The 26,565-nt window shown below is 37.8% G+C and overlaps 1 protein-coding gene across 1 annotated transcript in view; it reads right to left on the reverse strand.

The window, feature by feature from the left end:
- Positions 1-26,559, reverse strand: part of GAB3 (GRB2 associated binding protein 3) — a 69,051-nt gene extending 42,492 nt beyond the window's left edge. Inside the window, exon 1 of the mRNA XM_090264286.1 lies at positions 26,488-26,559. Within this exon, the coding sequence (XP_090120412.1) occupies positions 26,488-26,559 (72 nt within the window). The remainder of the gene's footprint in view (positions 1-26,487) is intronic.
- Positions 26,560-26,565: the final 6 nt, after the last annotated feature.

A 26,565-nucleotide genomic window follows, 5' to 3' on the forward strand; every position in this document is an offset into this window, starting at 1 on the left:
ATTTAAAAAATACATCTTGTCAATCATTGTCCCTCTCCCCCAAAGACTTCTAACCAATACACTCTATCTTGAATCTCACAAATACTTAAGAGCAAAATGCATCTAAAACACACATTTCAGGTCCTGAAAATGCAGCTGTCCGTCTGCAAAGCTGCTTATTTTTATGCATTCTAGTCATTTGCCTAGATTTATTTTTCTGCTGGGCCTGGGTCACTTGATTTCTGGTTACTTTACCTTGTAAATGAATAAAATGCTTCCCTCTTCTTTGCTTCCAACTACCAGCTTATCTCTCTTTTTTTCCACTGCTACACTTGTACCTTTCTCCCTACCCATTTCTTTCTAAACCATGGAATCAGTATCATCAGAAAGCATAGGAGCCCCAGTTTGGCCTCAGGCCCAAGTGGCTTTCTCCACTTCAGAGCCCTGGAAGGAGGGAGGGCTGACTGGCGCTCCCTGCAAAGCAGCCCTCTGCAAGTGCTCTTAGCTCTCTCAGCTTCACCTACATCTTTCCTCTCACTAACCCTGGGCATCTCCCAATGTTCTGTCCAAGGTTCTTTTCCTTCTTACTCATCACACTTTCCTTAGATAATCTCATTCACTTCCATGATTTCAATTAACTATACCCCAGTGACAACCAAAATGCCATCTCAGGCCCAGGTCCCATCCCTGAGTTCAGGACAAATTTTACCCCAAATGATTGTTGACTGTCCCACAGTTACTTCAAACTGAGTACGTCTCAGCCTAAACGTGTCCACAGCAAGAGTTCCTCCCAAATTGTCTTTCTCTTGTGCTGCCTCTCACATATATGTCATATATGACCTAATCAGAGCCCAACAAGACCAGCACGAAGGACCAAACAAAAAGATGAAACTTAACAGTAATAAATGTAATGTCCAGTTCCCGGGCTTAAACAAAACAAAACACGAACAGCACAAGAACAAACTAGAGAAAAGATAGCTTAGCAAAAGCACAGAGGAAAACTAAGTTCACTTGACAGGAAGCTCAGTGTGAGTCAACGGTGTGGTGTGGCTGCCAGAACAAAGCTAATGGAATCTCCAGCTGCCTTCTCAGAAGCAGAGCATCCAGACGAGGAGGAATCGTCTTGCTCTGCTCTGTCCTGCCATGGCCACTCAAAATGTGGAGGAGTTTATTCAGTCTGGTATCAGCTCACAGAAGATCTATCAGGATGGTGTAGGAACTCAGATAGAATGGGTGAAAAAACTGGAGAGTTTTAGACTGGATATTTGCAGAGCTTTCAAGGTGAAAAAATGAGACGTGTTCTGTATATTCTTAAGAGGTAACATCAGAACCAGATTCTCACACTCAGCAGTTATCACACAATTATTTGGGAAGCATGTTATGTAACCAGTTTCCTGTCACTGGAATTGTCCAGATAACTAATAACTGGTCAAAAACGTGGCCAGCATTTAATCAGATTACCGTTAATATCCCTTCAAATCACTGAAGTTTACAGTGTTGCATTGCAATAGGCACCGCCAATCACCCTTCTCAATATCCTCCCTGTCACACACCTCTTAATTAAGCAATCACAAGTCCCACTGATTATTTCCCTGAAATCATTCTGTTTCCCCTTCTCCTGCATTCCCATTAATACCCCTTCTTTTCCAGTTTCCCTTACCACCTAGAGTACAAACTCTGATAATGTTTCCTAACAGTTTAGCTTCCAGATTGCTTCTGCAGACCCCACAACACCCCTTTTTAGCTACCTAACTGAACAATCAGCTAGTTACCTGAAATGATGTACCTATTGAAGATAAGGGTTTTTGAGAGGTGGTATGGGGAGAGGAGCTCAGTGTTCACTACTACAGAATAGCAATGAAGGTCATGAGGCATTCTAGGACTTACTCACAACACTCCTTGGATAATCTCATCCAAAGTAGGCATTTGCTTCTAAATGTGCTGGAGATCTTAAAGAAAAGGGATTTGAAAAGCTGAAACACCTAAATTATTGGCTTCAGCATGGTTGAAAAACTAGACTTTCTATGACAATGCTAAAAGAATCTCATATCTTCCCTGGCTGGTATGGCTCAGTGGATTGAGCACCGGCCTGTGAACCAAAGGGTCACTGGTTCGATTCCCAGTCAGAACACATGCCTGGGTTGTGGGTCAGGTTTCCCAGTTGGGGGCACGCGAGAGGCAACAGACATTGATGTTTCTCTCCCTCTCTTTCTCTCTCCCTTCTGCTCTCTTTAAAAATAAATAAATAAATAAAATATTTTTTTTATAAAAAGAACCTCATATCTTATAGCCACAGGCTGAGATAGCCCAAAACAAACTTCGTAGTTTAAATACTGCGAGTTGCCAAATTATTCCACCAGGTCTTATGTGTGAAATCAAGAGCAAGCTTAAGAAAGAATGGGACTGAGAATTAGAATGGAGACCTTTGAGGATATTTGGATGATTCTGAGTACACACATATGCTCACCCCCAGAACCCACTGCTAGGACTGACCACCAAGGAACCAGACTCCTTAGCAATGAAGGTTCGGGTCACCTCACCAGGTAGAAAACCCTGATCAGCTGAGGTACTGACTGAGTGAAAGGGGAACAGGAATCAAGGACTATAGTAACCTTTCAGATGTTCTGCCTTGCTACAACATTTTAGTAATTTTCCTTTCCTTTCTTTTCCCTAAGCTTTTTTATCTAGGATATGTTGATGGGAGTAAATTTTATAGTTTAATTTTATTTTATAGATTCTTAGGTAGGCTTGTGACAATACTAGAGATAAGTGGCACCACTCAGACTGTCCGGCATCTACTGTCACACAAGAGAGAAGGAATAGGTAGGCAGTAGCAGCAGTGGATTTCTCACCAGAGCTAGTTCTTAGTTGTGGTTTGGGGTGTTTTTTCCTGGCTGTTTAACCTCAAAGCTGGTTTTCCAGCCTTCTCAACACTTCTGTGAGCTACCCAGTATAATTTTGATAAGCTCCTTTTCTGCTTAAATCAGTCAAGATCAGCTTCTGTTGCTTGCAACTTAAAACCCTGACTAGTACAACATCTATATGGAGCGCCTGGTCAGCTCAAGTTTCCTCACCTCTAAAATATACCAACTTGAAGGAAGAATTAATAAATAGAAAAGGGGAAATTAAATGGTTATAAATTTTTAAAAAGTATAACTAATTAGTGATCAAAAAGCTGGTTCACTGTAAAAATAAAAATTGATAAAATAGAAAACCCACCAGCTAACCTAATCAACAGAGGAAAAGTGGGCAGCACAAAATCACAATGACAAGGAAGAAATAACTCCAGGAAGAGTAAAATAAATTCAAAACTCTTAAGAACCATTTTGTAAAATTACATGTAGATGAATTTGATAGCCAGGATGAAACAGATACTTTTCCAAGAAAAGTCTAATTTACAAAACTGACTCAGAACGAGATAGACTAAACAGATCAATTTCCATAAAAGAAATAGAGTTGAAAAAGATCTAAACACACACAAAAAAGCTCCAGATATAAACTGTAGGGGTATTCTGCCAAAATTTTACAGTGCTGATAATTCCAGCTCTACTTAAAATATTCTAGAATATAGTAAACTTCCAAATTTTTATATGAACCAAGTATAACATTTATGCCAAAATCTGTTAAAGACTGTAGAGAAATTTAAAAAGCCACATTTAAAGCCAAAGACCAATCTTACTTATGAATATTGATGCAAAACCCCAAAATACATGATAAGCATGTATAATCATATACATACACACACATGCACACACACCCTGTCTAGCTGGGGTTTATTTCAGAAATATAAGAATGGGTCAATGTTAGATAACCTATTAGTAGAATGTATTGCTTTGCTATTTTCAATTAAAAAATCTTATTACTATCACTAGAAATGCTAAAAAAAACTTTAAAAATAAACAGTGTCAACAGTGACTTTTGATGAAAAAAATTTCTCCTAGCCCCAAAATCAATCTTTCTTTTTTATGAACAGCTTTATTGAAGTATAGCTGGCATACAAAGAGTTGCACATAATGTGTACAGTTTGGAAACCATCACCATAATCAGGGTAATAGACATATCCATCACTTCCACAAGTTCCTTTGTGTTCGTGTGTGTGTGTGTGTGTGTGTGTGTTAAGAGTTAAGAACATTCAATATGTCTACCCTCCTAATAAATTTTTCAGTGCATAATAGAGTATTCTTAACTATAGGCACTATGTTGCACAAAAGATCTCTAGAACTAATTTATCTTTCACAACTGAAACTTTATACCAATACGACCCAGTAATCCCACTTTTGGGTATACACTCAAAAGAATTGAAATCAGTATCTCAAAGAGATAGCTGCACTGCTATGTTCATTGCAGCATTATTCACAATAGCCAAGATATGAAAGTAGTCTAAGTATTTATCGATGAATGAATAAAGAATGTATGATATGTATCCATACAATGAAATATTATTCAGCTTTAAAAAAGAAAGAAATCCTGCCATTTGTGACAACATGGATAGACCTGAAAGACATTATCCTAAGTGAAATAAGCCAGACACAGGAAGACAAATACTGCATGATTGCACTTATACAAGGCATCTAAAATAGTGAAACTCATAAAAGCAGAAAATAGAATGATGGTTGCCAGAGTACAAGGGGAGGAGGAAATGGGGAGCTGCTCTTCAATTGGTATAAATTTCTAATAGCTTTCTTAATAAGAAAACATTAAAGGCATGCTTACAAAAGTTAAGATCAAAATAAGATTGGTATCAATACTACTATTTCACATTGAGGTGCTAACCAACACGTTTGGACAGAAGAAAAAACGAGACATATAAGAACTGAAAAAAATGTGGTAAAACTCTTTCTATTTCAGATGACATGATTGTATACCCAGGAAACTTAAATAATCAACTGGAAAAATTACTACAAAAGTAATAAAGAGGACAGAATATTAAGATGTGGAAATTTTACTGGACCCCATTTTGTGCATCCCCAGGATGAGTTTGGCCCCACCTGCCTTCCAGGCCTTGGCTGCTTGCCCAGTGGAGAGCACAGCCTCTGCTCAGAGTCCCTCCCATATTGTCTAGTTTGGCCTCCTTGGAGAAAGGCTGGACTCTGGCGTAGCTTATGTCTTGTCTGCCATGGCAGAAGCCACTGCAGCTCCTATGCCTAGACCTAACCCAAATGAAGCCTTACATACTTTAGTTCCTTCCACCACTTCTGAATTCAGATGAGACACCATGCCACAAAATACGGAATCTGGCTTTCCCAGTGGCTGCCCAGAGGGTCAGTGACAGAAACCATAAGAGAATTAGCAGATAAGTTTATCTCCCTTCCTTGCTGCAAAAGACCATTTTCAAGGTGTAGTGGTTCTAGACAGCTTGTCCAAATAGACCCAAATGACCCAATAACTGGCTGTGTTTTCTCGTGAAGACTACTCAGTAACACACAAATTTGTATTTTATTTCCTGCCTTCCCCTTTTCTGTCACTCTCACCACACTGAGGTCACAACTCCAACAAGCATTAGCAAATAAGTTTTGGCTCAAATGTTGTTTTTGAAGGAACTCACAGACAAAGACAGAAATCAATAGCCTTATGTATATAAACAGTAGCTAATTAGTAGATATAATGGAAAGATCCATCTACCATAACATCTGCACCAGGATAAACTCCAAAATGGATTACAAATCTAAATGTGAAAAAGTTAAACTATACAAGCAACAGAAGAAAGCAGAGGTGAATTCCTTTAAAGCCAGGGAATGAAAAGGCCTTCTTAATGTGAATGAGATTGCAGAAGCTGTAAAATAACATACTGACACATTTAATACATACATTTTTGTACACTCACACAAATAACATAAGTAAAGTCAAAAGGCAAATGACAAACTAGGAAAAATACACAACTCTTCTCAAAAAGGACTAATCACCTCCCCAAAATTGAGACTAAAAAGATCAATGATATTGGACCAAATGGAAACAATAAAGCTTTTTGCAGCAAAAAAAAAAAAAAAAAAAAAATCAATGATAGAGAAGCAGCATATATGTCATAGGAAAATTTAAAAAAATATCAAGAAATGTTCAACCTCTCTCTGAATAAAATAACTGCAAATTAAAATCACACAGAAACAGCATTTTTCATGATCAGATGGCCAAAATCTCAAAGTATGACAACACATTCTGTTAGCAAGGCACTATTTACATTGCTAGTAAGAATGTAAATGGACATTCAGTAATATCTACTAAATTTATAAATTCATAGACCCAGAAATCCCAGCTCTGGAAATAATACAGATATACCTGCACAAGTACAAATGTCACATACAATATTATTAGTTGTGGCAATGGTTGTAAATATCAAGAGTGGAAACAACCCAGGTGTCCAAAATGGGAAACTGATTGAATAGATGTGGTATAGCCACACAATAGAATATTCTACAGTTGTCAAAAATGAAGATCTCTGGTTACTGACATGGAGAGAATTCTAGAATAAATTATTTTTTGAGAACTTTTGAGATCTAATTTCTTAGCAACTTTCAAATATACAATACAGTATTATTAACTATAGTCACCATGCTGTACATTACATCCTCACGACTTATTTTTTTCATAACTGAACTTTTGTACCTTTTGACCCCCTTCACTCTTTTTGTCTACCCCCCATATCGTGCCTCTGACAACTACTAATTTTTTCTCTGTATCTATGAGGGTTTTTTTTAGATTCCACATATATGTGAAATCATATGGTATTCATCTTTCTGTCTGACTTATTTCACTTAGCATAATACCCGCTAGGTCCATCTATGTGGACACAAATGGCAGGATTTCATTCTTTTTATGGCTGAGTAATATTACATACACCAAAACTTCTTTATCCATTCATCCACTGACAGATACTTAAGTTGCTTCCATATCTTGGCTATTATGGAGAATATTGCAATAACCATGAAAATCAAGAAGCTGGTCCCCACGTCTGCAGCTGCAGAGACAAACTGAACAGCTGGGAGAAAGGGAGAAGGAAGGAAACTTTTTTTTTTACTGTATGCAGTTTAATATGGCTTATATTTTGAATCATGTGCATATCTTTCCTAAAAATACACTCTCTGATATCATACAAATAAAATATGTATGGAGGAAGGACTACTCAACAAATGGTATTGGATCAGTTGATTACTACAATAAAGTTATACCCTCACTTCACCTTATGCTAATATGAATAACAACTAAACTAGAGAAATAAAAGTTTGTTTTTTTTTACAAATGAAACCAGCTAAGGTAATGGTGGCTGTGTAAATCTGAAACTCCCAACATATCCTCTAAATATAACTCAGAGGCTGAGATCATCCAGATGTCAAAAGCAAAGAACAGAAATGAATAAATACCAAGGAGAAATAAAATAATAAAACAAGAGTTTCTGAAACTCAGAAAAAAAAATAAAGGGGTTCCCTTTTCTGCCTAGGATGTAGAAAGTTGCGAAGGGTATCCTTTTCACCCTAACTAGAAAAGTTGGACAAAACACAGAATCTTCATTTTTTTTTTAATCCCATAAGAGAGTTGAGGTTACAAGGGACCAAGGTAGATGGTACTTGTGGTGGCAGCCCCCTTGGTGGTGATCTTAATCATAGAGACTTCCAGTTGCTGTGAGAGTCCACACCTCAGAAGACAAACTAGCCAACCTCAGTCTCTGGCCTTCCTCTTCACCAAAACACAACAAGAAACAGGCTCCTGTGATTAAAACATATATTTGTCAACAGGATTCACATTTCAGCTGAAGAAATTCACTTCAATATAGAACAAATTTCTCACTCTTGGCATTATTGCCATTTTGGGCCAAATGCTTTGCTCTGAGAGTTATCCTGTGCATTGTAGGATGTTGAGCAGCATCCCTGGTCTCTACGCACTAGGTGCTAGTAGCATCCTCTCCATCAATTGTAACAATAAAAATTTCTCCAGACATTGCCAAATGTCTCCAGGGGATAGGGTTGACGTATGTATACTAAAAAATTATTTGTTTCTATTATCTGAAATGGAAATTTAACTGGTTTTGCTTTTCTTCCTAAATATGGCATCCCTACCTGAGGGGCAAAATCTTACACCCATTGAGAACTACTGATCTAGACCCTCAAACATGAACATGAGCAGAGAACCAAGAATTATCAAGCATTTGAAGAATATGAAACCAAATTCAAAAAGCTCTTCCCCAAATATGGCAAATGTGTTCCTTCTGCTTTAAGGTCTTTACACTTTCTGTTCCTTCTTTCTAGAAACTTGTCCTCCTAAATATCTGTATGAATGTGAGGGAGGAAGCCAGGATGTAATAAATATGCAAGGGAAAATTCTCACTAGATGGTGGGACACCCAGAAAATGTGGGCAGGCTGATGTGAAAAGAAACCATTCTTAGAAATTAAAACATGACATGACTACCAATCAATGGGCTGAACAGCAGAATGTTTATAACTTAAGAGTAAATCAGTGTACTAAAAGCTTGACCTGAGAAATTCACTCAGAACACTGAGCAAAAGAACACAAGAATAGTATGAGAGAAAATCTGGGAGATATCTGAAGAGTTACATCCAGACTACCCCAGTTGTTTTTCTATTATTTTTCAACCCTGATACCACCCCTCTACACTCCCCTCTAAGTCTGAAACTGGGACTACCACCACAATTCTAGGACTCCCTTGCTGGCTATCTTCCTGTTGGGTTCTGCTAATGGGAAACACCAGTAGAAGACTCCAAGGCATGAAAAAGGGAGAAGAGATCTCAACAGCCATTTGCATCTCTCCAGTAGCACAAGATAGCACCAGCTCCAGCTGCCAGCTCCATTAGGCCCCCTCAGAGGTACCAGTACTAACTGCATAGCATCTGCCTCATCAGAAGTTGGAGCAATAGATATATGACTACAAGTACTCCTCCTCCAAGCTCCGAGGTTCTGGTGATGTAATCCTTCACCTTTATGCCTGAGTTCTTCTTACAATAGTAGCTGCTTTCTGTAGTTACTAATATCTGGTTGCCCCATTTTTGCTCTCTCAGCTCTCTAACATCTGTGTAAACCACATACTATATTGAATTATCTCTGTTGAATACTTAGTGTGGCTTTAGTATTCCTGTGTGAAGCCTGCCTGATACAGTGTTTGGTGTCCAAAGTAGTCCTAGGAAATAAACCTTTTCAATGACCTTACATGACAAGTAGAATTCAGAACAAAGAATAGTACCCCAAATAAATAAGGTCATTTCATAATGATGAAATGGTTATTTCATCAAGATAAAATAACAATCCTAAATGTGTATGCAACTCTTAACAGAGCTTTGAAATATATGAAGGTGAAATAGACAAATCCAGTTATAATCTGAAATATCAATACCTCTGCTCAGTAATGGGTAAATCAAGAAGACAGAAGAAAATAAAAAATGACACAGAACTGAACAACACTATTAACCAAGGTGACCTAATTGACATTTATAGAACACTCCACCCAACAACAAACCGTAAATTCTTCTCAAGTGCACACAGAACATTTACCAACATAGACCATATACTAGGTCAAGTCTCAACAAATTTGCAAGGACTAAAATGATGCAAAGTATGCTCTTTAACCACAATGAAATGAAAGTAGAACTAAAAACTAAATATAACACATTGGTTACAGAGGAAATATAAGAAGGAAAATTAGAAAATATCTTGAAGTGAATAGAAATGAAAACACAACATACCAGAATTTTTGGAATGCCACTAAAGCGGTGCCAAGGGAGAAATTCGTAGCACTAAATGTCTCTATCAGACAATAAGAGAGGTCTCAGATCAGTGGCCTCAGGGTTTACCTTAAGTGAATTTCAGAAAGAGCACTGGCTATTATGTGGTCAAGGCTAAGGGAAAGAAGGCACAAAAAACCATATATCCTATTATTCCATTTATATCAAAAATTACTTTAAAAAAGCAAAACAGATTTTTTTTTCCTGAGGCTAGAAAAGAGAGTGGGAATTGACTGCAAACAGGCCAAGGGAATTTTTGAGGAAGCAAATATGGTCTAAAACTGGACTGTAGTAATGGTTGCATAGCTATAGAGTTACTAAAAATCGCTCAAGTGTAAACTTACAATGAATTTATTCTATAGTATACGTGTGTGTACACCTCAATAGATCTGTCTTTAAAAAACATTGGAATATGTGGAAATGCATTCTAAGAATGTTAGCCCAAGAAAGACAGAATATAGTATTGGATCAAGCTAACTGTATTGATATGGGTACGCTTACCAGAGATTTCTAAATTTAATGTATTAGCTCAAGTACTTAGTCTTCTGTTTGCCTGACTGAAACATGAGACTAAATCATGGCTACATTCAATGAGGTTGAGATACCAGAACTCCTTTGCCATTATGTAAAAGGAGAAATACAAAAGGAAAGATAGAAAGATGTAGTGGACTTCCCATGTGTGATCCATTCACTTACCCACCTCCATTATACCACTGTATCTCCTGAAAGAGTATTTTAAGGAGGTCAGGTGATAAATGGAGTTTTGACCTAATTACACTTCAGAGTAGGATCAATGTGTCTAGAATAGTTCTTGAATGTGTAATTGCACAGACATACCTGGCAACTGATCAAAGCCCCACATCAGCCTTCTTGGCCTGTGGAGTGACGGCTGTGACAGTAAAAGAGCGAGACAATGGAACTCCTGACATTCACTACCAGAATAATAATTCAAAAGCATGTTTGGGCCCTGGCTGATGTGGCTCAGTGTATTGAGCACCAACCTGTGAACCAAATAATCACTGGTTTGATTCCCAGTCAGGGCACATGCCTGGGTTGCAGGCCAGGTTCCCAGTTGGGGGTGCATGGGAGGCAACCACCCATTGATGTTTCTCTCCCTCTCTCCCTCCCTTCCCCTCTCTCTAAAAATAAATAAGTAAAATCTCTTTTTAAAAAAGCATGCTTGGGGAACCATGACCAGGTAGCTCAGTTGTTCAGAGAGTCATTCCTATATGGCAAGGTTGTGGGTTCGATCCCCCAGTCAGGCCACATACGAAAATAAAAAATCAACTAATGAGTGTATAAATAAGTGGAACAACAAAAGGATGTTTCTCTCTCTCTCTCTCTCTCTCTCTCTCTCTCTCTCTCTCTCTCTCTCTCTCTCTCAAATTAATCAAAAAACAAAATATGCTTTGGTCCTCTTAAGACCAAACTGGAATTACAACTAAAATACAGAACAATTAACCTGAAAAACCAACTGAAGACTAGCTGAATAAAAGTGTAATAATGAAGGATTTACAGAAGAAACCACATCAAGAGTGGTAGGAAGGACAGAGCCCGAAAAGGGGTGGCCCTGTTCCCACAGGCAGTGGCTGAGATACCGAAGAGGTTTCTGAGCTGCAAAGATTCTGGTTGAGGCGTGGGGTCTCAATGCCACACTCAGTTCGCCAGCTCAAAGCACCAGAGCCCATATAGCTATGAAAATTATTAGAGATTCTGTCCACCAGGGAGAGATCGAAGTCTGTTAGAGACACACGGAGAGATAGGAGTCTGCTAAAAACACAGGTACTTTCTTAAAAGGCCAAAACACAATCATTCATCCTGGGCTCTGGTGGAGGGAGGGTGAAGTGGACTAGAGTCACATGAGGAGAGACTGCAGTTTGTGGCTCTGGGGAGAGAGCTGAAGGGACAGCAACCAGGATCCGTGTGCTGAGTCCTCTCCCACATTGCAGATGCCACCTTTCTTCAGTGGAGCACTCCCCTTCTTACAGCATCAGCCTGGGGGAATGCAATAGCCACACTCTCCAGATATCCTGTCACCTTACCCTGTGGAGCTCAAACCCTGCTGAGGAGTCAACTGCGGAGGCAGGGGTGTAGAGGTGTGGGCAGACTCGCAGTGTCAGTGACTGAGTTGTGTGACTCTGGGATGGGGCCACTTCTCCCTCCTTCCTCCAAGCTGACCCATACTCTCCCTCACAGGAAATCCACTAGCCTCACCCTCCCAACTCCCAGCGGCCTGCATTGCTGAGCTTGGGCTCTGAGCAGAATCTGGGACAGACTGAGTTTTGTGGCTCTAGGTTGAGGGGGACATTTTTCCCTTGCACACCTGACTGGTGCAGAGCTCTGCTTCACACAGCCAAATTTTGGTCTGTTTGAGCCTGATAAACTCTGATGACCTCACCTTGATGATGTCTTAAGACACTGCCACACCACAAAGGTCTGGGGGCACCTGGCAGGTGGCAGCTAGACTTGGTGTGCCCTGCAACTTTTGCTGAGTAGCCTTAGACCTAGCACTGGAATTGAGATTGAGCCTGTTTCAATCTGGTGAAACCCACTCGCCCCTACCTGGTGACTCGCTGAGAATCTCCCTCATGCAACTCAAGTACCACTAGCAGCTCTTTCAGTGACTGAGCCTAACAGGCAGCCAGGAGATAAAGGCAGGAGGAGGCAGACCTCAGGGTGCCTTGAGACTTTTGCTGAACTGCCACTGGACTTGGTGCTTGTAGAAGCCAGGCTTGGTACACAGCTTGATCTTTCCCATGAATACCAAGGTCCACCAGAGGCAGCCACAAACTGTAGCTCTAAACAGGTTGCCCAGGGCCAGTCACAGGCAGCATCTGACATTGACCTGTACCAGAATCCCTCACAAGAGGACCCAGAACCAACACATACAGTGGCAAGCTTCAGAAAACATCATAGCTGGATCCAACTTGCTTCACAAGCAGCATATCCAAAGGGAGGTCTCAACAGGCACCAGCACCTACTGAGGCGAAGTCATATCAGGCATCTTCTCTGACCACAATGGTGTGAAACTAGAAACCAATCATAAGAAGAAAAACTGAAAAACACATAAATACATGGAAGCTAAAGAACATGTCACTAAACAATAAGTGGGTTAATAATATTATCAAGGATGAAATCAAATGATAACTTGAAACAAATGAAAATAAGAACACAACCCAAAACCTATGGAACACAGCAAAAGCAGTCTTAAGAGGGATTCATAGCATTACAGGCCTACCTCAAGAAACAAGAAAATCTCAGGTACACAACATAACTTTGCACTTAAAGGAAATAGAAAAAGAACAACAAACAAAGCCCAAATAGAGTGGAAGAATGAAAACAATAAAGAGCAGAACAGAAATAAATGATATAATCTAAAAACACAATAGAAAAGATCAATGAAGAAAAAGCTGGTTCTTTGAAAAGTGAAACAAGATTGACAAACCTTTAACCAAACTCATCAAGAAAAAGAGAGGACACAAATAAATAAAATCAGAAATGAAAGGGAAGTAACAATTGACACCACAGAAATACAAAGGATTGTAAGAAAATATTACGAACAACAATATGCCAATATATTGGACAATCTGGGTAAAATGGATAAATTCCTAGAAATATACAATCTTCCAAAACTGAATCAGGAAGAATTACAAAATCTGAATACACAGATGACACCTAGTAAAATTGAAGCATTAATCATAAAACTCCCAACAAACAAACAAAAGTCCTGTACCAGGTGGCTTCACAGGTGAATTTTACCAGACATTCAAAGAAGACTAGATTATGGCAGAGAACAGCAGACTTTTCATAGTCCTAAGGAAAGATCTAAAAATGTACTATTGTCCCTGTCAGTTGAAAGCAAGCTGTTACTTTAAGGTAGACTATAATCAGTTAAAGATATATCCCAAACCTCTAAAACAACCACTATAAAAAAACCCACAGAGGTATAGCCAACAAAGAAGATAAAATGGAATCATAAAATTTAATTAATCCAAAACAGGGCACAAAAGTGAAAAATGAAAGAAAGGATAAATGAGACAACTAGCAAGATGGTAGACTGAAAATACAAAAAGGAGACCTACAGTTGAATATCATGCAGACATTGACAAAGAAGCTTTGACAAACAGCCCCTCTTATCCTTACAGAAAACAGAAGACAAAAGGGTGACATCTTTGTTTGTTTTTTTTTAAAGGGTGACATCTTTAAGGCACTGAAAGAAAAAAAAAAAAAACCAACCCAGAATTTTATGCTTAGTGAAAATATTTTTTAAACTGAGGGATAATTCTTAGACAAATACTGAGAGTATTAATTGCCAACTGGTATTTATATAAAATACCTAAAATACATAAAATACATAAAATATTAGAGGAAGTTCTTTAGGCAGAAGGAATATGACAATGGTCAGAAATTTGAGCCTACACAAAGAAATAAAGAATGCTAGATAGAATAAACAAAGGAAAATAACTTTGATTTTTTTTCTCATTTTTAATCGTTTGAAAAGATAAAGCAAAACTGATATGCTATCATGTGTTTACAGCATAAGTAAAATACATGACAACAATAGCACAAAGCTCATAAGGATAAATTAAGAATGTACTGTAATACAGTCCTCACACTACTCATGAAGTGGTATAATATTATTTAAAAGAAGGCTGATGTATATTTTACACTCCAGGGGAAGTTATGTTTGATAAATTAATAGTGGAGATAAAATGGAATAATAAAAAAGTCTCAATTAACCTGACAAGGCTTAAACAGAAAATAAAAGAAACAAAGAGTAGATAGAACAAATGGAAAAACAGCTAGCAAGATTTTAATTTAAACATTTCAATAATCACATTTTATGTGAATGAACTAATTACACCAATTAAAATGAAGATAGAATTGCATAAAAAAAGAAAGACCCAACTATATTACAGTATATATAAGAAACTCACATTAAATATAAAGACACAGCTAGATTAGCAGTAAAAGAATGGAAAAAGGTACACCGTGCCAGCACACATCAAAAGAAACTTGGGTGGTAACACTTATATAAGAAAAAGTATACTTCAGTCTTGGCTGGTGTGGCTCAGTGGATTGAGTGCTGGCTGTGAACTGGAAGGTGACAGGTTCAATTTCCAGTAAGGGCACATGCCTGGGTTGCAGGCCAGGTCCCCAGTTGGCGTGTGAAAGGCAACCAATCACCGTTTTTCTCCCTCTCTTTCTCCCTCCCTTCCCCTTCTTCCAAAAATAAATAAATAAAATATTTTTTAAAAAGAAAAAGTATATTTCAGAACAAGGAATAGCATCAGGGTAAATACAAATATTAAATAATGAAATAGTCCATTATTCAAGAATACATATGCTTCCACTTATTTTTATCTTCTTCAATTTCTTTCTTCAGTGTCTTATATTTTTCCAGGTACAGGTGTTTTACACTCTTGGTTAAATGTATTTCTAGGTAATTTATTCTTTTGGGAGCCAATTTTTAAAGATTTTATTTACTTATTTTCAGAGATAGGGGAAGGGAGGGACAAAGAGAGGGAGAGAAACATTGATCAGTTGCCTCTCACACGCCCCCTACAGGAGACCTGGCCCACAACCCAGGCATGTGCTCTGACTAGGAATTGAACTGGCCACCTTTTTGTTCACAGGCCAGTGCTCAATCCACTGAGCCACACCAGCCAGGGTTAATTTTTCTTTCCGATAGCTCATTATTCACGTATAAAATTCAACTGATCTCTGGATATTTTATATCCTGCTACTTTACTGATTTGTCAGTTCTAGCAATTGTTTTTGGTGGAATCTTTGGGGTTCTCTATATACAGTATCATGTTATCTACGGATATGACAGTTTTATTTCTTCCTTTCCAATTTGGATGTATTTATTTCTTCTTATTGTCTAATTGCTATGGCTAGACTTCCAGTACTATTTTGAATAAGCTTGGTAAGAGCGGACAACCCTGCCTTTTTCCAGATCTTAAGGGGAACAAACATTTTCAGTTTTTGCCCATTGAGTATGATGTTAGCTGTGGGTCTGTCATATATGGCCTTTATTATGTTGACGTATGTCCTCTCTATTCCCACTTTGCTAAGAGTTTTTATCATAAATGTTGATGGATTTTATCAAATGCTTGTTCTGCATCTATTGATATGATCATGTGGTTTTTATCCTTCCTTTTATTTATGTGGCTTACCATGTTTATTGATTTGTGAATATTGTACCAACCTCAAATCCCCAGAATAAATTCCAATTGAGTAGAAGCATATACCAGGCTCATGAATAGGAAGAATTAACATCATTAAAATGTCCATACTACCCAAAGCAATTGATAGATCCAACGCAATTTCTATAAAGGTACCAATGACATATTTCACAGAACTAGAATAACTATGCCAAAAATTTATATGGAACCACAAAGTACCCTGAACAGCAAAAGCAATCTTGAGAAAGAAGACCAAAGTTGGAGGAATCATGCTACCTAATGTCAAGCTATATACTACAAGGCCACAGTAATCACAACAGCATGGTACTGGCATAAAAACAGACACATAGATCAATGGAATAGAATAGAGAGCCCAGAAATAAACCCATGCCTTTAGAATCAATTAAAATTTGACAGAGGAAGCAAGCACATACAATAGGCCTAAAGATTGTTTATTCAATAAGTGGTGTTGGGAAAATTGGACAGTGCATAAAAATGAAACTAGACTACTTTCTTATGCCACAAACCAGAATAAATTTAAAATGGAGTAAACACTTAAATGTTAGACTCAAAAACCATAAAATTCCTAGGAGGAAAGATAGGCAGTAAAATCTTGAAATTGCTCATAGCAGTATTTTTTCTAATATATCTCTACAGGCCATGGAAACAAAAGAAAAAAATAGTGTTTGCACAGCAAAAGAAACCATCAACAAAAGGAAAAGAACCAACCCACTGAATGGGAGAACATATTCACCAATATATCTGATAAGGTGTTAATATCCAAAATTCATAAAAAACTTATAAAACTCAATATAAAAAAAAATCAATTAAAAAATGGGCAAAGGACCTGAATAGGCAATTCTCTAAAGAGGACATACAGATGGCCAGTAGACATATGAAAAGATGTCCAATATCACTAATCATCAGATAAATACAAATTAAAACTACAAAGAGATATCACCTCATGCCTGTAAGAATGGCTATCATGAATAAATCAACAAACAGCAAGTGCTAACGAGGATGTGGAAAAGGGAACCCTACTGCACTGTTGGTGGGAATGCAGACTGGTGCAGCCACTATGGAAAACAGTATGGAGTTTCCTCAAAAAACTAAAAATGGAACTGCATTTTGATCCAGTGATCCCACTGCTGGGATTATAGCCTAAGAACCCTGAAACATCAATTCAAAAGAACCTATGCAACCCTATGTATACAGCAGCGCTATTTACAATAGCCAAGTGCTGGAAACAGCCTAAATGCCCATCAGTGGGTGAGTGGATCAAAAAACTGTGGTACATTTACACACTGGAATACTACACAGCAGAAAGAAAGAATTACTACCTTCTGACCTGCCTGCTGTGGCTCAGTGGATTGAGTGTCAGCCTGCAAGCCAAGTGTCGCTGGTTCGATTCCCAGTCAGGGCACATTACTAGGCTGCACATCAGGTCCCCAGTTGGGGGCGCGAGTGAGAGGCAACCACACAGTGATGTTTCTCTCCCTCTCTTTCTCCTTTCCTCTTTCTCTAAAAATAAAATAAACAAACAAACAAATAAGTAAATAAATGATAAAAAAAAATTACTACCCTCTGAGACAGCATGGATAGACCTAGAGAATATTATGCTAAGTGAAATAAGCCAGGCAGCGAAAGACAAATACCATATGATCTCACATATAAGTGGAATCTAATGAACAAAGCAAACAAATGAGCAAAAAAGAACCAGAGACATGGAAATAAGGAACAAACTGACAGTGACCAGAGGGGAGGGAGGAGGGGAATAACAGGGAAAGAAGAGGAAGGGTCTAGGTTAAGGAACAAATATAAATGACCCATGGACATGGACAGCAGGGTGGGTGGGGATTGACTGGGGGAGGAGGGTGGGGCAGGGGAGAGCAATGGGGGAAAATTGGTACAATTGTAATTGAACAACAATAAAATTTAAAAAGTGAAGAAAAAATGAACTATTAAAAAACTTCACAAACAAAAGAAATTGAATCACTGCTAAGGTGTAATTCCAATAATTCATCTGTGATTAGATTTGTTTGAACTTTCTAGAGCTATCGTATCGTCTAAGGTAATTAGATTTGTTGCTTCCTTAAAAAAAAAAAAAGAAAACATAATTCTACATGGCTTCAACAACAGAGCTTCAAAATACATGAAGCAAAAGTAAATAGAATTGGAAGGAGAAATGGACAAATCCAGAGTTATAGATAAAAATTTTCACACTCCTCTCTCATTTATTGATAATAAAAGTAAGTACAGCCCTGACTAACGTGGCTGTGTAGATTGGGCATCGTTCTGCAAACCAAATGGTCACTGGTTCCATTTCCAGTCAAGGCACATGCTTGGTTGGGTTGTGGGCCTGGTGCTCAGTTGGGGGTGTGTGAGAGGCAACTGATCCATGTTCCTCTCACACATCAACGTTTCTCACTGTCTCTTTCTCCTTCCTTTCATCACTTTCTAAAAACAAATAAAGAAAATCTTTTAATAAATAAAAGCAAGCAGAAAAACAGTAAGGATATAAATGAACTAAACAATATTATCATTGGCGAATATGTTCTCCCACTCAGTGGGTTGTCTTTTCATTTTGGTGATGGTTTCCTTTGCTATGTAAAAACTTTTTAGTTTGATGTATGAAAAGATGCTCAAGATCACTAGCCATCAGAGAAATGCAAATTAAAACCACAATGAGATACCACCTCACACAGGGCAGAATGGCCATCATCAACAAATCAACAAACAACAAGTGCTGGCGAGGATGCGGAGAAAAGGAAACCCTAGTGCACTGTTGGTGGGAATGCAGACTGGTGCAGCTATTGTGGAAAGCAGTATGGAATTACCTCAAAAATTAAAAAACATAACTGCCTTATGACCCAGCAATTCCACTTCTGGGAATATATCCAAAGAAACCCAAAACATTAATTCAAAAGAACCTATGCATCCCTATGTTTATTGCAGCATTATTTACAATAGCCAAGATCTGGAAGCAGCCCAAGGGCCCATCAGGAGATGAGTGGTAAAAAAAGCTGTGATACATTTACTCAATGGAAGAGGCTGTAAAAAAGTAACTCTTACCCTTTGCAACAGCAAAGTGAAATAAGCCAGTCAAAGACAAGTACCATATGATTTTATTTATATGTGGAATCTAATGAATAAAATAAACTAACAAACAAAATAGAAACAGACTCATAGATACAGAGAACAAACAGCTCTTAGAGGGGAGGTGTGAGGGGGACTGGGTAGAAAAGGTGAAAGGATTAAACAAACAAACAAAAACCTTCATAGACAGACCACAGTATGGTAATTACTAGAGGGAAAGGTGGATAAGGGGAGGTAAGAGAGGGTAATGGAGGGATAAATGGTGATGGGAGGGGACTTGACTTGGGGTGGTGAACACAATATAGTATACAGATGATGTATTATAGAATTGTACCCGTGAAACCTATATAATTTTTAACTTTTTTTATTTCTTGAATTTAGAAAAAGAAGAAGGGAGGGAGAGAGAGAGAAACATCAATTTCATTGTTTCACTTATTTATGCATTCATTGGTTGATTCTTCTCTGTGTCCCAACTGAGACAGAACCCACAACCTTGGTGTATCAGGACAACGCTCTAACCAATGACATACTCGACCAAGGCTGAAACCTATATAGTTTTTGTTAAGCAATGTCACCCCAATAAATACAATTTAAAAATATTATCGACCAACCTGGTCTAATTAGTATTTATAGAATACTCCACCCAACGAGAAGAATACACATTTTCTTTCAAGTGCACATGTAATAGTCATCAAATGAAACTATATTGTGGGTCATAATATAAACTTAACAAATTTTAAAGAATAGAATTCATACAGAGTTTGTTCTTAGACCATAATGGAATTTAACTAGAAATTCATAACAGAAAGATATCTAGAAAATCCCCCAGTATTTGAAAATTAAACAAAAAATCCTCTAAGCAGCCCTTGGATCAAACAGGAAATCTCAGAGGGACATTAAAGAATATTTTTAAATAAACTAAAATGAAAACACAATATATCAAATTTTGTGGGATGCACCTAAAGCAGCGCTTAGAAGGATGTTTATAGTATTAAATGCTTATATTGGAAAAAGTAAATTAAAAAATAAGATCTCAAATCAGTAATTTAAGTTTCCACCTGAAGAAACCAGATAAAGAAGAGATACAATTAATCCCAAAGCAATCAGAAGAAAGTAAGCAGTTAAGATAAGAAGATAAATCAAAAAATTTTAAGCAAAAAATCAATAGAGACCAATGAAACCCAAGCCTGGTTCTTAGAAAATATCAGTAAAATTGGTAAAAGTCTAATGAGATTGATCAGGGGGAAAAACAGAGGAGAAATAAACTGCAGTATCATAAATGAAAGAGGAGGCATCACTAATAAGGGAATATAATAAACATCTTCATGCCAATAAGTTAAAGAACTGAGATAGAGAAAATCCCTGAAAAACATAAACTTCCAAAGTGCACTCAAGAAGCTATGAATAACCTGAATAGCCCGGTATCTGTTAAAGAAATACAAATTGTAGTAAATAACCATCTCACAAAGTCCAGATCCAGATGTTTCAACAGGGAATTTTTTGAACCAATATCATCCCAATAAATTCAATTAAAAAAAGTTATATTGAAGAAATTTTAAAATAAATAAATTATGGATCTGATGTAATAAACTTCTAATCCATCTAATTGGTAAAAAAATAAAAATAAAAAAAAAAGTGAATGTTACCAAACATTTAAGGAAGAAGGAATACCAATTCTGCACAATATCCTTCAGAAAATAGAAGGTGGAAGCACTTCCTAATTCATTTTATCAGGCCAGCATTATGCTAATATCAAAACCAGACAAAGATAGCACAAAAGAGGAAATTACAGACCAATATACCTCATGAACAAAGACACAAATATCCTCAGCAAAATATTAACAAACTAAATACAGTTCTATATATACAAAGGATAATATATTACTGGGTTAGCCAAAAAGCCCATTTTTTACCATAAAATAAAACACATTTTTCATTTTCACCAAAAACTATTGATTTGGATATTTTGAGTATGTTGGCTATCTCCTGCTATTGGCTTCTAGTGGGTCAAGGCCAGGGGTGCTGCTAAACATCTTCCAATGTGTAAGACAGCCCCACAGCAAAGAATTATTTGCCCAAAATGTCAATAGTACCAAGAAACTTTATAAACCACTTTTGACACATTCGATAAGTCACAGCACCTTCTCCATACATTGCACAAATCTTTTTATGCATTGCAGTTGCATTTTTACTGTTCTTGAAATAATGAAGCATACATAATATGCCAAAAATGTTGCATATTTTCTTCTGTCTTCAATATTAAAATGGCTGCACAAAAATTTACAAATTTTGATAAGGTTTTTTTTTAATGCACACTGATATGATAGCTGTCACAATACAATCTAACAAAAGTGTTTCAAATGAAGTGAAAAACAACAAAGCACTACTAGAGCCATTGTTCAGGAACAACTAAACAAACTTTTTGGCCAGCCCAATATAACCCAGTGAAGCTTATCCCAGAAGTTCAAGACTGGTTCAATATGCAAAAAGCAATCAGAATAATTCACCATAGTAACAGACAAAAAATAAAAAGTACATTTTTAAAAATCTTCACCCAAGGATAAGTTTATTGATTTTATGGAGAATGTGAGAAACATTGTTAGGTTGTCTCCCATACATGCCCCAATGGGGAATCAAACCCGATACCTAGGTATGTGCCCTGACCCAGTATCAAATCTGCAAACTTCTGGTGTATGGGATGATGCTCCAAGCAAGTGAAACACCAAGCCAGAGCAATATTATTATTTTTATAGATGCAGGAAAGATATTGAACAAAATCCAATTCACTATAAAAAATCTCAGCAAACTAGCAATAGGAGTTAACTTCAACTTGATAAAAGGCACGTACAAAAAGCCTACAGAAAACATACTTAGGCGAAAGACAAAGCTTTCCCCCTAAGACCAGAACAAATTCAAGAATGACTGCTCTCATCATTTCTGTGTAACACTGACAGTACGGCAGGTTCTAACTATACGCAAGGCTACTAGAACTAGTGAGTTTGTCAAGGTTGCAGAATATAAGAATATTTTTAAATCACCTGATAAAACTACAAGCCATCAGATGCACAGACTATGCAGTGAATTGGGTTGGCTCCCTCACAATATTTAAGGTGTATTACAAGAGTACCAGCCATTATTGTCTTCTTGAGTTATTTTGAAATAGTTCTTTTTTTTGTGTACATTTTGACTGCAATATTGGTAGTAGAATATACTATAACATAAATCATCTCTACTTCTGTATTTACTTATTTGTTATTACACCTCAACCACACTCTGCTTTTTCCTCTTCCACCCCACTTCCCCTGTAGGATGTACTGTATGCAGTCATGCACTTTGTATTGCTATACCATATTAGAAATCTACAATCTGGCCCTGGTTGGTGTGGCTCAGTGGATGGAGCCCCGGCCTGCAAACCTAAAGGTAGCCTGTTGGGATTCCCAGTCAGGGCACATGCCTCCGTTGACGACCAGGTCCCCAGTAGGGGGCGTATGAGAGGCAACCAATCGTTTCTCTCCTCTCTCCCTCCCCTCCCTTCCCTCTAAAAATAAATAAATAATATATATTTAAAACAACAAAAAAATCTCTCTCTCTCCTTCCCTTCTATCTAAAAATAAATAAAATGTTTTTAAAACAAACAAAAAAACAAATCTACAATGTTTTGTACGTTTTATACTGTCAGATACTTATAACCAAAATTTTTACTAGATTTTTCAGTAAAGTTAGTCTTATTAAAAAATAAAAATCAGTTGACAAATTAATTCTAGTGTATGTGCTGCTGAAGTTAACAATACATTCTAAAATTGATATTAAAAAGCAAAGGAACTAGAATAGTTAAAACAACTTTCAAAAGTAAAGTTGGAGGGCTAAAACTGCCTGACTTCAAGTTTTATTATAAAGCTATCACCATCAAAACAGCATATTAGCATAAAGATGAACGAAGAGATCATTGTAACAGACTAGAGAACACAGAAATAGCCCTACATTAGTATGACCAATTAATTTTTTTTAACGAAGTTGCAAAATTAATTCAAGGGAGTAAAGATAGTCTATTCAATCAATGGTACTGGAACAAATGAAATCGGTTTTCAAGAAAATGAACTACAACATAAACCTCATGTCTTTTACAAAATTTAACTCAAATAGATCATTGAGGTAAATATAAAAACATAAAATTTTTAGAAAAAAAAACATAGGAGAAAATCTTCAAGATCTAGGGCTAAGTGAAGCTTTATTAGATTTGACACTTAAAAACATAATCCATAAGAGAAAAATTGATAAATTGGACTTAATAAAAAATTTTAAATCTGTTCTAGAAAAGATATTGTAAATGAAAAATTTTAAAACCTATAGAACTTATAAAAAATTTAAAAAATAAAAATAAAAAAAACACCTATAGACTGGTAGAAAATATTTGCAAATTATATACCCAACAAAGAACTTGTATGCAGAAATAAAAAGAGTACCTGGGCTCTTAAGTGTTGCTTTGAAGACTAAAAGATAATACAAGCACAGTGCCTGGCACATACAACCATTCAATAAATTTGAGTTATAATTTTATTACCATTGCTGTTACAGCATTCTTTAAAATTGAGAAAGTAAAGCAAGGCAAATGTTCATTAATAGGTAAGTTATTAAATTATGTTACATCTATTACAAGGAATATTAGGCTATGGTTTAATAGAATTAAGTAAATCTAAAAGCGCTAACCAGGAGATGTCCAGGATTGTTGTGCAGGAAGGAAATTGTAGAACAATTTTATAGTATGACCTCAGTTGTGCAAAAAATAAAATTGTCTTCTGTAGAAATTTTTCTAGGATGATACTCAGCAAACTGCTAACAGTTGTTATCCCTAGGGAGGGGAGGGGAATAAGGAGGGGTGCATAGAAAAGGTAGGATGTGCAGGAAAATTAAAGAGTCTTTCACTTTTTATTCTATTTATTCCTAAATTGTTTGAATTTTTATAATAATACATTCTTACATTATTCGTGAAACAAAATACAAAAGAAAAGAATCAATTATCTTTTAAAAGAACAGTGATACAAATAACTTTCTGATGGCCTTGGCTCGTGAAGTCAAGAGAATAAAGCACAAGCTTACTTTGGACTGAAAGACTTAACTGAAAATGAACTCATGTTACATTTGTAATTTAAGAAACATTAAAGGAGTGCTGCTTGTTGACCTGGCAGCACAAAGAACTGAATTATTGCTCTGGTTGTGTGACAAACTAGCTTTGTTACATTGTTGTCGTACAAATGTTAAGATGGTGGAGTTATTGAGGTCAGGGACCAAATATTTTTTTCTCTCTATCTCTAGATGGTGACACAGGGCCTGGTTCAGAGTTGGCACTCAGTTAAAGGGAGGACAGGACAAGATGTTAATTAAAGTTGGCTGTGAATAGTTCTGTCCTTGCCCCGTTGAACTGACATATAATCGCCATCTAGTGGCAACAAGGAATTCCTGAAGAACTTAGGAAGGGGACTTTCTGAGGTGTGTTCCAGAGGCACCTTTTAACAAAACAGCATTGACTAAGGCTAAGACCCTAATAAGAATAACATCCCCAACCATGAGCTAAAAGGTCAAGGTTTATGTCTTGGAGTATTGATAAGATGACGTCTAGGTACTCATGTTTTAAGTCTCCTCTGTCACCACCTCACCATCACAATGCCCCAAACACCTACCTACCTATAAGTTGTGCAAAGTCCACAGTTGCCACACCTCCACTGCACCCAAAAAGAATGAAACATGTATGATAATATGTATACACACTCAAGCCTTCTCAATGTTGATGAAATACTAACAAATTTTCTTAAGCCAGTGTGGTCTGGACAAATACAAAACAGGACTGGAAAAAAAAAATCTTCCATACACTTTGCCCTCCAGGTTCACCATCTTTCTGAATAATCTATTGAAGAATGAATGGCACTCTGAAAATATCCAGTGAACCTTTAAAATGTCTCACATTCCACAGGGCAACAAGGAAGAGCACCTTGAGCTGGTCTCCTAAGTACCATGCTGTGAAAAATCCTCACCTGCCCAGGAAGGTCCTGGGGAGCAGGCTTTGTCTCTTGCTTCATTTGAATATCAATGAGCGTTCAAAACAACTTCAGTGTTTTTTAGGGAAGCAGCTGGGTGATTCAGAGGCTGAGAAATATTGAACTTTGTGTTTATGGACTTGAGGATTCAAAAAAAAAAAAATGAAAGGACACACTGGTAGTTAATCTGAAAACTCTTGGTATGCATAGATCTGTGTCACTTATATGCTGAATAGAAGATTCCTGTAAAATGTTGCTCAGAAGAACAAACAAACAAAAAAAAAAAAACTTCCCAAAAACTCCTAAGAGAGTGATACCGATCGGTGGAAAAAGGGACCCCAAGCAGTTGTATGTTCAGGAAAGACTGCTGCCACACATTGTGGAAGTATACATACATGCTTAGTTTTCTTATAATCCCACCTCCTCCACTTCCACACAGTATGTGCCTCATAAATGTAGGAACCAAAACAGTGCTGAAATTGGCTGAAACTCAGACACCAGTTTGGGAGTAAATCATAAACAAGAGGTTTGTGGGTGGGCTTCCGTAGAGCAGAGCAGGCATGTGTATGTTTGTTGCTAGCACCCTGCTCTGGAATTGCAGAGAAATTGGGAATTATTAACAAGATGGATCCATCAAGCTACTCCCAGCCTAAAAAAAGCAAGAAGCCCTAATATCTATTTATATGCAAATCCCTGAGGGCTGAAGTGGTTCTTCCTAATGGATGAAGAACACTCAGTAGCAATCAAGTCTTCAAGCGGAATGTTTCTAAGACCTTACTGAGGGTGCTGATGGAGATAATGAACGTTTGAGCTGTGGACAGTGCATTTAAAATGGTAATACAATACGTAGGAAGATGTGCTCTTCCGAGTGTCCCTTATTTCTTACTAGCAAAAGTCCATGGTTCCTGCTGGTACTAGAAAAAAAAAGCAACGTGTCAGCATAAAGAAAAAGCTGAGAAGAGACAGCATGAGAAACGAGTTATACTCTGTGGAAGGTTCCAGATAGGAGTGTCCAATGACAGCTACTAGAGAGAGCACTCCTTACGGTTCAAGTGGAATGCAGGCCCCGTTCCTCGGTGCTTCTCCCTACCCCCTGCCCTGTCCTGCTCGCTGGGCAATGGAACTCAGGGCCACCGATCTCCAGAGACAGGGCACTCGAGATGTCTCCCCGGCCACTCATGCACTGAGACTGGTGCCTGGTGCTTCAGCCCCAACCCGCCTTCCTCTTCTAGGGTCACCGGCGGTCTGGAGCTGCCGGCCCCGCGAGCAAGAGTCACCGGGCCCCTGCCCGCCTACTGGACACTGGCTCGACGTGCGATTTCGCTTTCGGTGGATCGGCCTTGCCTGCAGCCCCGAGAGCGGGGAGCGGTTGCTTTTGGGGAGCATAGAACCACAGGGTTCCCGGTGACTACCTCGCGGGTGGGGACCCGAGGACGAAAAGGCGGGCAGGCAGCGCCCCTACTCACGTAGCGCTGCAGTTTCCTCTCGGGAGGAGACTTGACGAGCCAGCCGGTGCACACAGCGTCGCCCGAACTCATCGTGGC

Source organism: Furipterus horrens, unplaced genomic scaffold (assembly GCF_987537825.1).
Source record: "Furipterus horrens unplaced genomic scaffold, mFurHor1.1.pri manual_scaffold_17, whole genome shotgun sequence".
Lineage (NCBI taxonomy): Eukaryota > Metazoa > Chordata > Mammalia > Chiroptera > Furipteridae > Furipterus > Furipterus horrens.